At 41.9% G+C, this 19417-nt stretch overlaps 1 protein-coding gene across 1 annotated transcript; it reads left to right on the forward strand.

Annotated features, from left to right (window-relative positions):
- Window positions 1-606: 606 nt before the first annotated feature.
- LOC117507702 (synaptotagmin-2-like) lies at window positions 607-17855 on the forward strand. Its single transcript, XM_034167519.1, has 7 exons — window positions 607-700; window positions 1050-1060; window positions 6543-6767; window positions 9196-9363; window positions 17021-17138; window positions 17274-17407; window positions 17512-17855. The coding sequence occupies exons 1-7, from the start codon at window positions 607-609 to the stop codon at window positions 17725-17727; spliced, it is 966 nt and encodes a 321-aa protein (XP_034023410.1). The 3' UTR covers window positions 17728-17855.
- Window positions 17856-19417: the final 1562 nt, after the last annotated feature.

The following is a 19417-nucleotide window of genomic DNA, read 5'->3' on the forward strand; positions in this document are numbered from 1 at the left end:
TCTTATTTGCCTTTATAATTTAATATGCACTGGTATTTGCTCTTATGAACTACTTCCTTAGGCGTTCGATATAAATGCTTATCTCTATGTGCATTGGCTGCATTTGACAATGTTAAAAAATAAGCACTTTGATAAACATTTGGATTTGATTAGATTTCTTTTGCACTTACTGGATGACCCCTCGTAGCGGAACTAGCATGCAATGCCTCCTCTGACTCTGGCTGTCTGTCACTGTGCTGCACAAGCATGTCAAAGGAACTGCCCATTAAACCTGACAACTGAGATGTGCAGAATAATACAATGCTTAAATGTATTTTGACATTACAACACAGATTTTTATTTGTTTATTTTTTTTTTATCTTGCACCCAATGACCCCCTGATTATTATTATTATAAACCGTTATAAATTCTGTAAGGTGCTGTTCAGGTAAGCAGTAACCAAAACGTGTTTCCCACGTAAGCTCCTGGAGCTCCGATGTCTGTGGCATGTTGCTGTTGGGCCCATGTATTCAGAATCCCTAACTCGTACCATTGACACGCTGTTGTTTTGTTACTTTTGCACCACAGAAACAACAGGATGACTACGATGATGAGGGAGAGACGGGAATGACAGAGGAGAGAAAGAGGAAGAAGAGAAAGAGCAGAGAAACCTGGGGGAAGCTGCAGTACTTCATTGACTATGACTTTGAGAACCACAAAGGTTTGTAGATTGCCACCTTGAGTCGGGTTTCCAGTTGGCAACCCTGTAGTGTGCATTCAGTACTTTTCATGTGAAAGAGATCTTAATGAGTGGAGTCAATAAGGGGTGGCTTCTGGCATATTGACAGTCACTTGGGTGGGAAATGTTGGGTTGTGGCAGCACTACAACCAAATTTGCATTGTTCAAGCTATAAACAGGTTGCCACAATTAAATCAAGCTGCTCCACTGCTGTCATTCTCACCAGTTCACATTGAACTTGGCAAGACACAGTTTGTGTGAACTTGTATTGACGGTCAGATCCACAACCTGTGATTTTTGGTTAACTCTGTGCAAAGTTCTGATGTTTGAGGTGCTGTATCAGTAAGGAGGTGAAGCTTCTACCAGCTGTAGAAACAAAAACTAATTTACATTTTGCAAGTGCATGAGTATTTCACTGTCTTGGGAAACAAGAGAATGACACTCCCTCTGTGCAAGCGCTTCTCCATCACATTTTTTTTCAACACTATAACTTGTCAACACTTATCCAGTCTATCCAAAACTAACATGGAGTATCAAATACTGTGCTTCCACGCCCTATGAAATTTTGGCCTATCCATCAGTCAGGATTTTTACAGCAACACCATTTCAAATGCTGTGGACTCTGTACCCTCTATCATTGATGAACAATCTTGATAAACTCTCCCTCATTGATTCCAAAATGCATAAAGCAAAATCATATACTAGCTTCCCCACCCTGTGAACCTTTGGGTCACATAGAATTGTGCTCTGTCTATGTGTGTCCGTCCTTATCTGGATTATGAGTGTGACTTATACATGAATGCTTCAGTTACTCTTAGCAAGAGATGCTCGACCACGAGTTTCCTTGCTATTAACAGCTAAAGGCCGTGGGTTTGGCTCCAACATTTTCATGGCTGACTGCTGCAGCCACTTCTGGCATTTCCCACCTATCTATGGGTGCTACTAAAACTTAGAAACAGCAGAGAAGCACTAAGATTGTGGCAGACTTCACAGTGAGACCAGAGAGGACATGCATAGCTGTTTAATGTCTGATTTAAGGGAATGAAGACGCATCTCAAGTGTTCAGTAACTTAATCATCATAACCACCACTGCTCTGTGGAGTTATGATACATTACACAACAGAAGTGAGTCTGCTCCTTTGCAGTAGCATTTATATTTCAAATGATGGAACACTGAATTAGCTCTCACTGATTATATTATGTCAAATTGACAAAGAGAGTGTTTCCTCTTATAAATAAGAACAAACAAAAACTTCAGAAAGACTAGATTGAAATACAAGCCCCTTAATACAACCCCTGGCAAAAATTAGGAATCAACGGCCTCGGAGGATGTTCATTCAGTGTTTAATTTTGTAGAAAAAAAGCAGATCACAGGACATGACACAAAACTAAAGTCATTTCAAATGGCAACTTTCTGGCTTTAAGAAACACTATAAGAAATCAAGAAAAAAGCTTGTGGCAGTCAGGTAACGGTTACTTTTTTAGACCAAGCAGAGGAAAAAATATGGAATAACTCAATTCTGAGGAAAAAATTATGGAATCACCCGTGTAAATTTTCATCCCCCAAACTAACACCTGCATCATATCAGATCTGCTCGTTAGTCTGCATCTAAAAAGGAAGTGAACAACACCTTGGAGAGCTGTTGCACCAAGTGGACTGACATGAATCATGGCTCCAAACACGAGAGATGTCAATTGAAACAAAGGAGAGGTTTATCAAACTCCTAAAAGAGGGTAAATCATCACGCAATGTTGCAAAGATGTTGGTTGTTCACAGTCAGCTGTGTCTAAACTCTGGACCAATACAAACAACATGGGAAGGTTGTTAAAGGCAAACATAATGGTAGACCAAGGAAGACATCAAAGAGTCAAGACAGAAAACTAAGCAATTATGTCTCAAAAATCGAAAAATGCACAACAAAACAAATGAGGAAACGAATGGGAGGAAACTGGAGTCAACGTCTGTGACCGAACTGTAAGAAACCGCCTAAAGGAAATGGGATTTACATACAGAAAAGCTAAACAAAAGCCATCATTAACACCTAAACAGAAAAAAAAAACAAGGTTACAATGGGCTAAGGAAAAGCAATCGTGGACTGTGGATGACTGGATGAAGTCATATTCAGTGATGAATCTCGAATCTGCATTAGGCAAGGTGATGATGCTGGAACTTTGTTTGGTGCCGTTCCAATGAGATTTATAAAGATGACTGCCTGAAGAGAACATGTAAATTTCCACAGTCATTGATGATATGGGGCTGCATGTCAGGTAAAGGCACTGGGGAGATGGTCATTACATCATCAATAAATGCACAAGCTTACGTTGATATTTTGGACAATTGAAAGGATGTTTGGGGATGATGAAATCATTTTTCAAGATGATAATGCATCTTGCCATAGAGCAAAACTGTGAAAACATTCCTTGCAAAAAGACACATAGGGTCAGTGTCAACGAGCAGATCTGATTGATGCAGGTGTTAGTTTTGGGGATGAAAATTTACAGGGTGATTCCATAATTTATTCCTCAGAATTGAGTGATTCCATATTTTTTTCCTCTGCTTGGTCTAAAAAAGTAACCGTTACTGACTGTCACAATCTTTTTTTCTTGATTTCTTATAGTGTTTCTTAAAGCCAGAAAGTTGCCATTTGAAATGACTTTAGTTTTGTGTCATGTCTGTGATCTGCTTTTTTTCTACAAAATTAAACATCTGAATGAACATCATCCGAGGCCAGTGTTCCATAATTTTTGCCAGGGGTTGTATAACACATCTAAGTTTTTTTTCTTTCGAGAAGTCAGGGGAGAGACACAAGAACATTTCCAAGTCACTGAATATCTCTTGGAGTTTGTTTAAATTAATCAGTAAGTCACTTTGGCTTCTCCCTTGTTTCACTCAAAGTCCCCACAACAGATCTGAGCTGCATCTGCATGTTGTTTTGGCACAATTTTTACACTGGATACTCTTCTTGACACAACACTATATTACAACCCCAATTCCAATGAAGTTGGGATGTTGTGTGAAATATAAATAAAAACAGAATACAGTGATTTGCAAATCCTCTTCAACCTGTATTCAACTGAATACACCAGAAAGACAAGATATTTAATGTTCAAACTGATAAAGTTTATTGTTTTTGTGCAAATATTTGCTAATTTTGAAATGGATGCCTGCAACACATTTCAAAAATGTTGGCTCAGTGGTATGTTTACCACTGTGTTACATCACCATTTCCTTCTAAGAACACTCAATAAGCATTTGGGAACTGAGGACACTAACTGTGAGTGTCATGATTTGGCATAAAAGGAGCATCCCCACAAGGCTCAGCCGTTCACAAGCAAAGATGGGGTGAGTATCACCACTTTTTGAACAACTGCGTGAAAAAAATAGTCCAACAGTTTAAGAACAATGTTTCTCAACATTCAATTGCAAGGAATTTAGGGATTCCATCATCTACAGTCCATAATATAATCAGAAGATTCAGAGAATCTGGAGAACTTTCTACACATAAGCGGCAAGGCCGACACCCAACATTGAATGCCCGTGACCTTCAATCCCTCAGGTGGCACTGCATTAAAAACAGACATCATTGTGTAAAGGACCTTACTGCATGGGCTCAGGAACACTTTAGAAAACCATTGTCAGTTAACACAGTTCGTCGCTACATCTACAAGTGTAAGTTAAAACTCCATGCAAAGCGAAAGCCAAACATCAACAACATGCAGAAACACTGCCGCCTTTTCTGGGCCCGAGCTCATTTGAAATGGACATACGCAAAGTGGAAAAGTGTACTGTGGTCTGATGAGTCCACACTTCAAATTGATTTGGGAAATCATGGATGTCGTGTCCTCCAGACAAAAGAGGAAAAAACATCCAGATTTTTACCAGTGCAAAGTTCAAAAGTCAGCATCTGTGATGGTATGGGAGGCGTGTTAGTGCCCACGGCATGGACAACTTACACATCTGTGATGGCACCATCAATGCTGAAAGGTACATCCAGGTTTTGGAGCAACACATGCTGCCATCCAAGCAACGTCTTTTTCAGGGACGTCCCTGCTTATTTCAGCAAGACAGTGCCAAGCCACATTCTGCACGTGTTACAACAGCGTGACTTCGTAGTAAAGAGTGCGGCTACTAGACTGGCCTGCCTGCAGTCCAGACCTGTCACCCATTGAAAATGTGTGGCACATTATGAAGTGCAAAATACGACAATGGAGACCCCGGAATGTTGAAGAACTGAAGTCGTACATCAAGCAAGAATGGGAAAGAATTCCACCTACAAAGCTTCAATAATTAGTGTCCTCAGTTCCCAAATGCTTATTGAGTGTTGTTAGAAGGAAAGGTGATGTAACACAGTGGTAAACATACCACTGTCCCAGCTTTTTTGAAACGTGTTCCAGGCATCCATTTCAAAATGAGCAAATATTTACACAAAAGCAATAAAGTTTATCAGTTTGAACATTAAATATCTTGTCTTTGTGGTGTATTCAATTGAATATCGGTTGAAGAGGATTTGCAAATCATTGTATTCTGTTTTTATTTACATTTTACACAATGTCCCATCTTCATTGGAATCGGGGTTAGATAGGGAGAATGGGCAGGGACGGACAAGTAACTGGGCTTCACACTGGAAGCAGGTCATTTAACCACTAGGTCACCACACCTGCCTAGTTTAAAGTCAGTAGTAAAGTGAAAATCTATGGTCATTTTGTTTAAAGCAGGCTCCCCTCAAAATAGAGAGATATTAATGGGAGCAGGTGATTGAACGAAGATTCCAAGATACTGACGGAAATTTTGAAGTTGTTTGTGCTTTCAGCCAATTCTGGGTTCAACCTTCATCCACATCCCAAGTTTGGTTGGAATCTGCTAAAGAAACTAGGAGATGAAGGAGATCGAGCAGACAGATAAACATTTCACAAATTATAGTGGGATGACAAACAGATCAAATGCTTTGTGTATGTGCATGTGTGAACTAAATTTTGTTTTTGGTTTGGTCATGTTGTCACAGTGAGAAATACAAGTAGATGCACTTCAAATGAAACATCCTCAATCTAGAATTTGCTGAAGCAAACAGAAGCATTTATAGGGAACAGGTAACACACCCAAGGACTTGAAGACAGCAGTGGCTATAGCAGTCTGACATTCCAATCTGACATTCCAAATCGGGTTGATAATCAAATTACTTGACTGTGAGCTTTGCCAAAAATAAGTTTATTAAGGGGTCAACCTTCATAGATATACTATACTTGGTAGAAATAAGCTAAATTAGACCTGGTGAAATTTCCACACCCACCTCCACATATGCACTAGGCATGGTGCAAAGCAATGTTAAAATCTTCAGTTTTGATCTTTGACCCCAATGATTGACCTTTGGTAAATGTGATGTCACCTGGACAGTTACCAGAAATGCCAACTTTGATCCCAATGATCTTGACCTTTGTCAAAATAAAAGCTTTAAGGGCAATTTTAGTGTTGATTGTCAACCACACATCACATTTAGCGTAAATTGACTGAATAACCTGGGAGGAGCAGGGGAACTTTTGTTTTACCTTTAAACTTGACCTTTATCAAAACAAACCCTTATGAGGTAATTTTGGGGTCAACCAACATACACACAGTAGGTTTGGTAAAAAAGAGAAGTGAAACAATCAAAGGTTACTCAAATTATAGTATGATGTCACCACTTTGTGATTATTGTATAACAGTGACAAAAAGCTTCATGGTGATTGGTCAGGAGGCTTAGGTTGTCTGTGCTTGTCAACTAACCAGCATGTGGCTTTATCTTTACAGCAGTGAGCCAGTCAGATTGAAAATCTTATAATCTGCGAGCGTTCACCTGATGAAACTCTGACCCTGACCAATGCCCCGCCCTCTCCCTTCCATCAGCTCACAGTTGGCATCCTCCAAGCTGCGGATCTCATGTCCATGGATTCAGGCGGGACCTCAGATCCTTACGTACGCGTCCTTCTCCTACCCGACAAGAAGAAAAAGTTTGACACCAAAGTCCACAAGAAAACGCTAAACCCTGTTTTCAACGAGACATTTGTATTCAAGGTGAGTCTCCTTGTGTAGCCATCAAATATAGAAGAGTTGCTCTGCAGCAGAGCTGACTGCTTTTGGCCTTCTAGTCGATGAAATGTCAATGAAAAGCATGAACAGAGACCACAAATTATTGCATGATCCTCAGAAAAAATACATGACTATATTAAATGCACTGGCATCTCTAGTTAGTTGCACAAATAATCATCTTGGGTTTTGGGTGCACCGCCAGTACTGGCCTGTGCTGTCTACAAGCCGGTCTGTCCTGTCCAAGCTAATAAGGTCCACAGAGATTTCAGAAGTGGCCCGTGGCCAGAGTGGAATCGCCTCCCGTCTGCAAATTTACAGTGAGAGAAAAAATCATACCCTAGTATGATTCTGGTGCTTCAGGCAAAAAGACATTTGAATGTATATATAGAAGCAGACTTTGGAAATAAAAGAACCTGACAATCAAGCGCATTTCAAGCAACATGTAAATTCAAAAATCACACATACACTGAGGGAGACAGAGAGTGAAGGAAGAAGTGCCTGCTTCAGCTACATTCATGGAAAATTCTTTTTGCAGCATTGTGTGGACTCGTTACCGTGTTAAGTTTTAGAATGTAACTCCTGTTTCACAATCATAAAGTACTGGTTTATTACTGTGACTTCCTGCATTTCTGTGTGGAAATGTTCTGGTTCTCACTGACAACCACACCTGCTCCAGATGTCCATATAATAAACTGATTTGTTTTAACAAATCTATGCAGCAATGCAGTTTAAGTCCAACATTTTCTCAACAAAATGTATCGTGCAGCTTTAAAAAAAAAAAAATTCTTGCGAGTCACCAAAAACTCCAGGAAGAATCATTAGCATATCGTACCCAAGCCACAACCTCCGGCTGTGAAAAATAAAGTGACCAGGAGGAGGAATAGCTTGAATAGCTGCTTGAGACTTGAGTGAGCAGATTCCCATAGAAGCCCAGGTTAAAATGCCCAACTTTATGGCTCCTTCACACATACCACAAAGTTGGGTGAAAGAAGCAGAAACCGGCGAAAAAGAGCAAAAAAAAAAGTTTTGGTGAACGTGAAAAATTCCACCTGCTGTCAGGAGGGACACATGGTCGGACAGGTGTGAATGTTCCCGGGGCAACATTTTTGTGCACGCTTGTGTGCACATGTAAGAACAGTGTGAGGGCGTAGACAGCAGCAGCAGCGAGTACATGCTGGACATATTATTTATGCTGTGCAGAAATCAACGGAAATGTGTAAAGCACAAAATAACGTGAATGCACAGAACATCGTAAGAACAATGAATGTACTGTTTAAATGTAAGATCATGTTACTGACCATGCCTCTGTTCTCACTGCAAACCCCAAAAACAAACAAAAAACACACACACACAAAACACAACCACACTTTTTACATAAAATGTAATTTCTGTTAGAAAGGACGGACAATACAAGATTTATCTTCCTCCTGGGCGTAAACGTGGCAGCACTGAGCTGACATGGATTATTACTTTTTCTTCCTTATCTTCTTTACATGAATGACCTGATGCGCTCATATCATGATCACATGAGCCGGCGCTGCATGGCCCTCTGGCCAGTGCACACTGAAGCACTGCTGAATGCACTGGAAAGGTGATGTGTGGTTTTATTCATTACAATGTGAGGAGAGCCAGCAGTGGCGTCTCGTTAGATGATAGTCTGCATGATATATGTTTCCCAGCTGTGTGTAGCGATGATGCAGCGGTCAGTTGCAGCTTTGACTGCAGCTCATCACCATGCACCGTGTCTTCCACATGGGTGATCGGAGCGCATGTGACAATCTGTGTTAACCAGCTTTGTGTTGTGCTGACGCCACGGTCCACTGCGAGATATGGAGTGGCGCACGCTGCAGCACTGGCTGTGGCTGGTGGTCAGCTCCCTCCCTGCATGATTTCGAATGTCATCCAATGCATGACGTGATCACATGTCAATCACGGTCCCCTGACAAACGCATGAAGATGGGTTCATGGCTCCAGCCTGTGGGGCAGTTGAGCTGGCCACGATGATTTTTCTGTGAGGCTGTCACATGACGGACAGACTGTGGACATTGCGATCGCGTATCACGTGATGTGCCTGTCCGGTCACCTGGCGCTGTGACACGCACCTGGGCTGTGTTCTGATTTTCATCTCTGTTGTGGTGGTGTGGGGTTTGCGATATGCCACAGTGTTGCACAGCTGTCAGCTGTGCCATTGTGGACATAACAGCTATCCAGCTGTGCACGCTTTGCTGACCATGATCCCACTGTGACCACACTGCATTGCAGCCACCGTCCGCAACTTCAGCCACACCTCAGCTATAGGCTCCTGGTGTATGGGGAGCGGGGGGAGGCAACACACACACACACACACGCAGCCTATGGTCGTACCATTGTTTTTTCTTGTTTTCCTGAATGCATGTTGTTGGTTGTTGGTCAGGTGCCCTACGAAGAGCTTGGAGGGAAGACGTTGGTGATGTCTGTTTATGACTATGACCGATTTTCAAAGCATGATGTCATTGGAGAGGTGAAACTGCCGATGAACACCATTGACCTCGGGCGGCCGATCGAAGAGTGGAGGGATCTGGAGAGCGCAGATCAAGAAGAGGTGATTTTAAAACTCAAATTTCAATCAGTGATTGATCACTGTACCAACATTCAAACAGTTATATAAAAATATTTCTGTTCTTCCAGAAGCACTATACAATGTAATCTGTATTGTGATTCTTAATGTATGTGATTTGAAATGCATTGCAATTTGATATGGCATTATATTGTGATTTTGTTTGCTTTGTTGTAACCCGAAAGCGTTGAGGAAAAAAACACTTCTAAAGATGGTATAAATTTGTACAAAAACAATTTTTAAGCCCCCCTTTGTCAACACCCCACCCCAGGAGACCCATACTGCACAGTCGATATTTAATAGTGAAAACACTTATTTGAAGACTTGGCTTGGACTTGGGTGATGTCTAATATCATTGTAACTGTCACGGTGTATCAGGCAGGCAAACGGTTCTTGCTGTCTTTGCTTAGTTTTTATTTTTCCCATGCTCTCTGAGAAAATTGGAAGCCGAGTTGTGAAGCCTCTGATGTTGAGTAGCCCGTGTTCTCGATTCCTGCAACTAGTCAGCATAACTCAGCTGTTTCACGTACAAATAAACACTCGCGCCATTCTTCATTTTTGCGTTGTCTGAGTGCCGGCGTTCCATAAAATAAATATTCATCAGTCCTCTATTTGATCTTCAGGGGACATTTCTCATATTTCACCGTTTTTTTCTCGATGTGTGTTTGAAACAGAGGTGACATCACGTAATACTCAGATTAAGTCAACAACAAATACACTGCACCCTCTGCTGAATGAAATCAGTACAACATTCTTTCCACTTTGTTTTAATTTTGCTTCTGTCGGTAGCTCCTGTTGGGGGTCACCACAGCAGGTCAATCGTTTCCATTTCACCCTGTCCTCTGGATCTTCCTCTGTCAAAAAAAAAAAAAGAAAAAACCTCCTCTTTGGCCTCTCTCTTCTCCTCCTGCCTGGTGGCTCCATCCAAAGCATCCTTCTCCCTAGTTATCCTGGGTCTCTCCTCTGCACATGTCCAAACCATCTCAATCTCACCTCTCTGACTTTGTCTCCAAATCGTCCCACCTGAGCTGTCCCTCTGATATGTTCATTCTTAATCTTGTCCATCCTCTACACTCCCAAAGAGAATCTCAACATCTTCAGTTCTGCCACCTCCAGCTCTGCCTCCTGTCTTTTTGTTAGTGCCACTGTCTCTAAACCATACAACATAGCTGGTCTCACTACTGTTTTGTAAACTTTCTCCTTCACTCTTGCTGATATTCTTCGGTCACAAATCACTCCTGCCACCTTTCTCCACCCACTCCACCCTGCCTGCACTCTCTTCTTCACCTCTCTACCACACTCTCCATTACTTTGAACAGTTGACCCCAAATATTTAAACTCATCTACTTTCACCACTTCTACTCCTTGTAACTGCACTATTCCACTGGCTTCCTCTCATTCACACACATGTACTCAGTATTGTTTCTACTGACCTTCATTCCCCTTCTGTCCAGAGCATATCTCCACTTCTCCAGGGTAGACTCAACCTGCTCTCTGCTCTCACTAGAGATCACAGTCTGCAAGCATCATAGTCCATGGAGACTCCTGTCTGATCTCACCAGTCAACCTGTCCATCACCATTGTGAACAAGAAAGGACTCAGAGCTGATCCTTGGTGTAATCCCACCTCCACCTTGAATGAGTCTGTCATTCCGACTCCACATCTCACTGCTGTCTCACTATCCTTGTACATGTCCTGCATGACCCTCACATACTTCTCTGCCACTCCAGACTTCCTCATACAGTACCACAACTCTTCTCTTGGCACCATATCATAAGCTTTTTCTAAGTCCACAAACACACAATGTAACTCTTTCTGTCCTTCTCAGTACTTTTCCAACAGTATTCTCAGAGCAAACATTGCATCTGTAGTGCTCTTTCTCGGCATGAAACCATATTGCTGCTCACAGATCTTCACCTGTTTTCTAAGCCTAGCTTCTACTACTCTTTCCCATAACTTCACGCTGTGGCTGATCAGCTTTATGCCTCTGTAGTTACTGCAGCTCTGCACATCACCCTTGTTCTTGAAAATAGGAACCAGCACACTTCGTCTCCACTCCTCAGGCATCCTCTCACTTTTCAATATTTTATTTAACAATCTGGTTAGAAACTTTACTGCCATCTCTCCTAGACATTTCCATGCCTCCACTGGAATGTCATCTGGACCACCTAAGTTTCCATTCTTCATCCTCTAAATAGCTGCCCTCAGTTCATCGTTACTAATCTCTTGCACTGCATTATTTACTCTCTCCGCATCATCCAGGCTTTTCTCTCTCTTATTTTCTTCACTCCTCAAAATATTCCCTCCACCCTCTCAACACACCCTCCCTGCTTGTCAGCATTTTACCATCTGCATCTTTTACTACGCTAACCTGCTGCACATCCTTTCCAGCTCTGTCCCTTTGTCTGGCTATTAGGTACAAATCTTTTTCTCCTTCCTTGCTATTCAACTTCTTGTACAGCTTGCTATATGCCTTTCCTTAGTTTTTGCCACTTCTCTTTTCGCCTTACGCCGCATCTCCTTGTACTCCTGTCTACTTTCTTCATCTCTCCGACTATCCCAAATCTTTCTCACCAACCTTTTTCTCCTTATGCTTTCCTGGCCATCTTTGTTCCACCACCAAGTCTCCTTGTCTTCCTTCCACTATCACACTCAGTACCTGCCTAGCTGTCTCCCTCACCACATCTGCAGGACTTTTCCAGTTATCCAAAACTGCTTCCCCTCCATCCAGTGCCAGTCTCACCTGCTCACCGAATTTCACAACAATCTTCCTCCTTCAGCTTCCACCATCTGATCCTTTGTAGAGCTCTGACTCTCTTCTTCTTCTTCATCTCTACAGTCATCCTACAAACCACCATCCTATGCTGCCTAGCTACACTCTCTCCTGCCACCACCTTACCGTGTCCAATTTCTTTTAGCTTGCATCTCCTACACAGAATGTCACCTGTGTGCACCTTCTTCCACTCTTATGTCACCATGTGCTCCTCTGTTTTCCTAAAGTAGCTGTTCACCACAGCCATTTCCATCCTTATTGCAAAATCAACTACCATCTGTCCTTCCCCATTCCTGTCCTTGATACCATATCTACCCATTACTTCCTCATCACCTCTGTTCCCTTTGCCAACATGTCCATTGAAGTCTGCTCCTATCACCACTCTTTCATGCTTGGGCACACTCTCCACCACCTCATCTAACACACTCCAGAAATCTTTCTCCTTTGTCTCACAAACTACATGTGGGGCATATGCACTGATGACATTCATCATCCACCCTTTCAATTTCCAACTTCACACTCATCAACCTGTCAGACACTCGCTTAACCTCCAGTACACTCGTAACAACCTTTAAAATGACCCTGAAAGCATTTCTCCTCCTATCCACACCATGATACAACAACTTGAACCTGCTGTCTACATTTCCCTTCCACTTGGTATCTCGCACAAACAATATGTCTACCTTTCTCCTCTCCATCATCTCAGCCAACTCTCTCCCTTTATCTGTTGTACTGCCAACATTCAAAGCTCCAACTCTCACTTCCACTCTTCTATTTTGTCTTTTCTCCCACTGTCACTGGACACTCCTCTCCTTCTTTGCACAGCAGTAGCCTATTTCCGCCAGCATCCTGTTGCGCAATGGCACCGGTGGCGGTTGTTGTTAACCTGGGCATTGACCAATCCGGTATGGAAATTCGATTTGATTTTTTATTTTGACGTCGGATAGCCTTCCTGACACAACCATACTCATTTATCCGGGCTTGGGCCTGGCACTCGGAGTTTAGTGGTTGAACATCCCATGTGGCTGACATGTGACAAACTTTAAAGTGTAGGTGACACCAAAAAATGTGCACAAGTAATCACTAAAATGATGAAATTTTGATATTTAAAAAAAAATCCTGAACAATAAAAGTTGATTTCAGCCCTCAGCTGCGGCCAAATTGTTGCTACGTCTTCACCAGAACGGGACCTGCTGATTCAAGCCCAAACCAATTATAAACACAGCGGAGGTCAAGCTGTTTTCAGACAATTTTTTTTTCTTGTGTGGAGCTTTGAGCTTTGAAGATGTTTCTGAAGAAGCTGTGTTGAATACAGCCTCATGGTTTTGAGCCTTAGATGACAATGAGGGAGACTAAACCTTGGTGGAAAACCTTCAGTCTGACAACAGCGATGATATCAGCAGAGTTCAGAACACAGAATGGTGATTAGAAAAAATAAATAAATAAATAATGCAGGTGATTTTTGGCATGTGGGTGGAGGTGATAAACTGTTTTTTGCCAGCTCTTTGGTCATAAAAAAAAGAAGAAAAAATAGTTTGTTTTACTATCTGTGACATCAGAAAAAAAATGTGATGAGATAGTGTGGATTTTTTAATTATGTTTTTTTTTTTTTCTTAGAAACAGGTACATACATTTCAAATCTAAAACATGACACGAGGGACTAAAAAATATCAGCAATTTTTTTTTTTAAATAAATGTTGCCAAGTGGTTAATGCGCTTGGTTTCGGTGCAGAAGGTTCCGGGTTCAAATCCCACCCCTGCCACATTTCTCCATGTAATGTAGAGTTACGTCAGGAAGGGCATCCGGCATAAAACCTGTGCCAATTCAACATGCAGATCCACCTTGAATTTGCTGTGGCGACCCTGAGTGCAAACAAGGGAGCAGCCGAAGGGATTTATGTTGTTTTCTTCTTGAATACAGTTAATGTACTGTACGTTAGTAGCGTAACATATTATTGTTAAATATTAAAACCATTCACACAAGGAGTGAATAATATAGTCTTGCCTGTCCCTTTCAGTGAGCTCATCTTCAGTCTGATGAAAACTCATCCACCTTTACAAAATTACATCTGAAAATAATTTAATTCCTTATGTCCTGGCTGAAGAAAAGTCCATTTGTCACAGGTTTGGCACTGGCTACAATCTGTTGATGGATCGAGTCTCTGCTGTGGACAGATCCTCCTGTTGTTCCATCGCAGGCCGCTTTGCGCTGCAAGTTCAAAGACTCACAGTCTCTCATCTGCTCATAACGTGTCAGTCTGCACACGACAAAATTAGCCCATAATTCACAAAACAATAAAATAAAATAAGATAATGTGAAAATACTCAGTTTTGCCTCCGTGTCGAGTGGAGAAGCCGCAGAAACCGTTTGTGCACGCTCGTCAATATAAGTGTTCCACATGCCAATCAAAGCAATTCTGCCGGTGAGAATTAACCGTTCTGACACTGAAAAAACCTTGCAGCTCTGACCTGAACCACTCGGTGGAAACGGGGCTGTCAGTAGCCTGTAAAAATCCATAAATTAATCCATAAATTAATGGGACTATTAAGATAATCAGGCACTGATGCCACTTCCTCCTTCTTCTCCAATGTTGGGACTCGCCAGGAAGTTCCTGGGTTTTAGTGGTGTGCAGTTCAAAATCCAGATATTTATCTCTTTAGTAACTGTGCACAAGGAAAGCATGAATTTCAAACTGTTGTTTAATTTTAGTCTTAAATATTGGAAAAAGATTGCATGTTGTGTCACCTACACTTTAAGGTTGATGCCCTGCCTTCTTCTACCTTGGGACAGGAAACTCAGAATGTACTGGCTGCACACCCCATATGGCTGAGTTCTTTCCACCTTGTTTTTAAGCAGCTGAATTTGAATTATAATTCTGGACTTTAAACATTAATTCTCATATTCTAAAAATAAATACTGTTATGCGAGTAATTTTTTTACGCCATCTCTACTAAAAAATAATATACAGTGAGGAAAATAAGTATTTGAACACCCTGCGATTTTGCAAGTTCTCCCACTTAGAAATCATGGAGGGGCCTGAAATTTTCATCTTAGGTGTATGTCCACTGTGAGAGACATAATCCAAAAAAAAAAAAAAAAAATCCAAAAAATCACAATGTATGATTTTTTTAAAAATTTATTTGCATGTTACTGCTGTAAATAAGTATTTCAACACCTGTCAATCAGCAGAAATTCTTGCCCTCAAAGACCTGTTAGTCCACCTCTAAAAAGTCCACCTCCACTCCACTTATTATTCCAAATTAGAAGCACCTATTTGAGGTCATTAGCCGCATAAAGACACCTGTCCACCCCACACAATCAGTAAGACTCCAACTACTAACATGGCTAAGACCAAAGAGCTGTCCAAAGACACCAGAGACAAAATTGTAGACCTCCACAAGGTTGGAAAGGGCTACGGGGCAACTGCCAAGCAGCTTGGTGAAAAAGATCAACTGTTGGAGCAATTATTAGAAAATAGAAGAAAGTTAACATGACTGTCAGTCTCCCTCGGACTGGGGCTCCATGCAAGATCCCACCATGTGGCGTATCAATGATCCTAAGAAAGGTGAGGAATCAACCCAGAAATGCATGGGAGGAGCTGGTCAATGACCTGAAGAGAGCTGGCACCACTGTTTCCAAGTTTACTGTGGGTAATACACTAAGACGTCATGGGTTAAAATCGTGAATGGCACAGAAGGTTCCCCTGCTTAAATCAGCACATGTCCAGGCCCATCTAAAATTTGCCCATGACCATTTGGATGATCCAGAGGAGTCATCATGGGAGAAAGTTATGTGGGCAGATGAGACCAAAATAGAACTTTTTGGTCTTAATTCCACTCGCCATGTTTGGAGGAAGAAGAATGCTGAGTACCAACCCAAAAACACCGTCCCTACTGTGAAGCATGGGGTGGAAGCATCATGCTTTGGGGGTGTTTTCTGCACATGGGACAGGACGACTGCACTGTATTAAGGAGAGGATGACCGGGGCCATGTATTGTGAGATTTTGGGGAGCAACCTCCTTCCCTCAGTTAGAGCATTGAAGATGGGTCATGGATGGGTCTTCCAACATGACAATGACCCGAAGCACACAGCCAGGATAACCAAGGAGTGGCTCCGTAAGAAGCATATCAAGGTTCTGGAGTGGCCTAGCCAGTCTCCAGACCTAAACCCATTAGAAAATCTTTGGAGGGAGCACAAACTCCGTGTTTCTCAGTGACAGCCCAGTAACCTGGCTGATCTAGAGAAGATCTGTATGGAGGAATGGACCAAAATCCCTGCTGCAGCGTGTGCAAACCTGGTGAAAAACTACAGGAAACATTTGACCTCTGTAACAGGAAACATTTGACCTCTGTAATTGCAAACAAAGGCTACTGTACCAAATATTAACATTGATTTTCACAGGTGTTGAAACACTTATTTGCAGCAGTAACATACAAATAAATTATTTAAAAAAATCATACATTGTGATTTCCAGATTTTTTTTAGATTTGTCTCTCACAGTGGACATGCACCTAAGATGAAAATTTCAGACCCCTCCATGATTTCTAAGTGGGAGAACTTGCAAAAGAATGAAACTGAAAAAGAGAACACCGAGGTGAAGCTGAAGGAGTTGCTGTCCATTCTCGCAGGGTGTTCAAATAGATAGACAGATAGATTGATTATTCACCATGTGGCTGCTCCTGTCTTTAACTGAGTCTTACCATCTCTTCATATCTGGATGCTGAAACCTTGAAGGTGAACATCTCAAATAAGGAGACAGATAACACAAAACACAGCAGACTGTAACTGAAAGTGTATTGCCTCACAAGCCTTCACATCCTTTCCTCATGTTCTGATGAGTATGTGTGACTTGTCTTTTCTGTCTCAGCCTGAGAAACTAGGAGACATCTGCATCTCTCTCCGTTATGTCCCCACGGCTGGAAAACTCACCGTCTGCATCCTTGAGGCAAAGAACCTGAAGAAGATGGATGCCTGTGGATTATCTGGTAGAGCAATGTCATAACCAATGTGGCAAACAGAATTTGCATGACTACAATGCTACAATGTGCACTTTTGTGTTTGTTTGCGACTGCTGTTGCCTTGCTAGTCCCTGTTGATGATCTTTTTGGTGACCTCTTTAGATCCCTATGTAAAGATCCAGTTGCTGCAGGGAGGTAAGCGTCTCAAGAAAAAGAAGACTACAGTGAAGAAGAACACTCTAAACCCGTACTACAATGAATCCTTCAGCTTTGAAATCCCCCTGGAACAAATGCAGGTACAAGCAACTCAACACTGATCCGTAGACCTTCATCAGCACATTAATCATTGCTTGTGAAGTAATTTATGCTTAAAACAGTGTTATAAATTCTCTGTACTTAGAAAATCTTGGTGGCAGTCACAGTGTTTGATTACGACAAGATCGGCAAGAATGACGCCATTGGAAAGATCTTTGTGGGCAGCAAGGCGACGGGCTTAGGTCTGAAGCATTGGTCCGACATGTTGGCGAATCCCCGTCGCCCCATTGCCCAATGGCATGCATTGCAGCCAGAGGAAGATATCGACGGTCAGCTGGCAGCCTTAGCTGCAAAGAAGTAACTTGTATCACCCACCAGCTAATGCACTATCTCAGAAATCAACCCCCCGCCCCCTCCGCTGCCCTACCTTGCATGAAACCAGTGATTGAGCACGTGACTCTTGGTCACTTCAAAGCATAGCAAAAAACAGCCCTCATGATCTATCAGCTCATTGTTATGTCACAAAACTCTTTATAAGCATTGCATTTCATATTTGCTGAGAGGAGTGGCGGTGAGTTAACGGGTGACTGATTCTTGATTGACTGAATGTTTCACTTGAAGAAATACAGAAAGTGATTCTTAGCGTGCTGACAGTTATCATAGGTCTTTGTGAAGAGGATGCTGGGAATCTCATTTTGTTTCACTTGGCTTGCATGTTTTTGCTCAGTGTAAGCCATATCCAGTACTGTATCTTGCTTCACGGTCTAACCGAAAGTAGTATTGGTGACATTTGGTGTAATGAATGATGTAGCAATCCATATCACCATGTGTTTTAAAGAAAATTTGCCACACTGGAAACGAACAAACAAGCATATGCTCCATGGGTGAGTCCAGGGCGTGGCCTTCGGTGACACTTGGCCTCCTAATGGAATCTGACCGGCCACCGCATTACATTAAATGGACTGGCTCCATGACCAGACTTAGTCAGTTATATGTGTGGAGCTGCAATAGTCATGCCAACAAGATCAATAACAAAGACACCCTGTTAAGGCAATATATATAGAATACTTTTCTTGTTGGTATCCTATTCACACCCATAACAAAAGAGGACCCATTGGAAGGTAAATAGGACTGACATCTCTTGGTAGTGCTCTTAGTCCTCTTTTTGTCCTATCAGTCATCGTGTCAGTTTGGCCATCTGGGTTGGGTAAAATACGACTTAACCTACTTTAAAAAAAAGGCTGATATTATCATCCTGATGACAATTTTCAGATCGTCACGCTCAAGCCAGATTGTTAAATGATGGTCCATTATGTGCACTTGTGTATATCATGTGGCCCCTCCATAAATCTGTCCCCCACCACCCCTGCAAAAAGGGCCACCCCAGTCAAGATAAGTCTGGACACACCATTGATATGCATAGTTTCACCACACTTTTGGACAGACCCAGTGCTGGACAGGAATACAAGGGTGACTTTTCCGATTTGACATGTTTTATTTTATGCCTCTGCCTCTTTCTTTCTTTTATATCATTCTGACTTTATCAAGGACACTGTGAATGTAACATCTGAGCTGTGCTGACCACTTGGATGTAAAGTCCTTACTTACCCACAGTGAAAGTAAGGATGCTAGAAGGTTTACAAGACTTCACTTGTTTGTTTGTTTGTTTGTTTGTTTTTTAAATGGCCATTAATAACTGTCTGTTTAATGGAACCTTAGCCTATGAGCTAACCGTGCTTCCTGTATATGTGATAGCAAATATGACTTAAGGCTACAATGTACTTCTCTAGTCCAGTGATTCTACAGTGTTCTGGTTAGCATTCTGAACTCTTAAATGAGAGTAAATTTCATTTTCAGGTAAACATGATTGGAATACAGTTCAGTTCAGTGCAGTCACTCCAATTATTTTATCTGTTGTGCATGCGGAACCGCGACTCGATCCCGGATAAGTTCTGAAGCTGAGTGAGTGAGTGAGTGCACGCGACCGATATGGCTAGCTCAAAGGCTAATCTAAGCTAAAACAGACTATTAGTTGCAGCCTTTTTAAAGCC

This window comes from Thalassophryne amazonica, chromosome 3 (assembly GCF_902500255.1).
Source record: "Thalassophryne amazonica chromosome 3, fThaAma1.1, whole genome shotgun sequence".
Lineage (NCBI taxonomy): Eukaryota > Metazoa > Chordata > Actinopteri > Batrachoidiformes > Batrachoididae > Thalassophryne > Thalassophryne amazonica.

Coding starts and splice junctions, on each gene's coding strand:
- LOC117507702 (XM_034167519.1), top strand. CDS start 607: ATGACAGAGGAGAGAAAGAGGAAGAAGAGAAAGAGCAGAGAAACCTGG. Junction 9,364..17,020: donor AGAGCGCAGATCAAGAAGAG/GTGATTTTAAAA, acceptor TTTCTGTCTCAG/CCTGAGAAACTAGGAGACAT. Junction 17,408..17,511: donor TCCCCCTGGAACAAATGCAG/GTACAAGCAACT, acceptor CTCTGTACTTAG/AAAATCTTGGTGGCAGTCAC.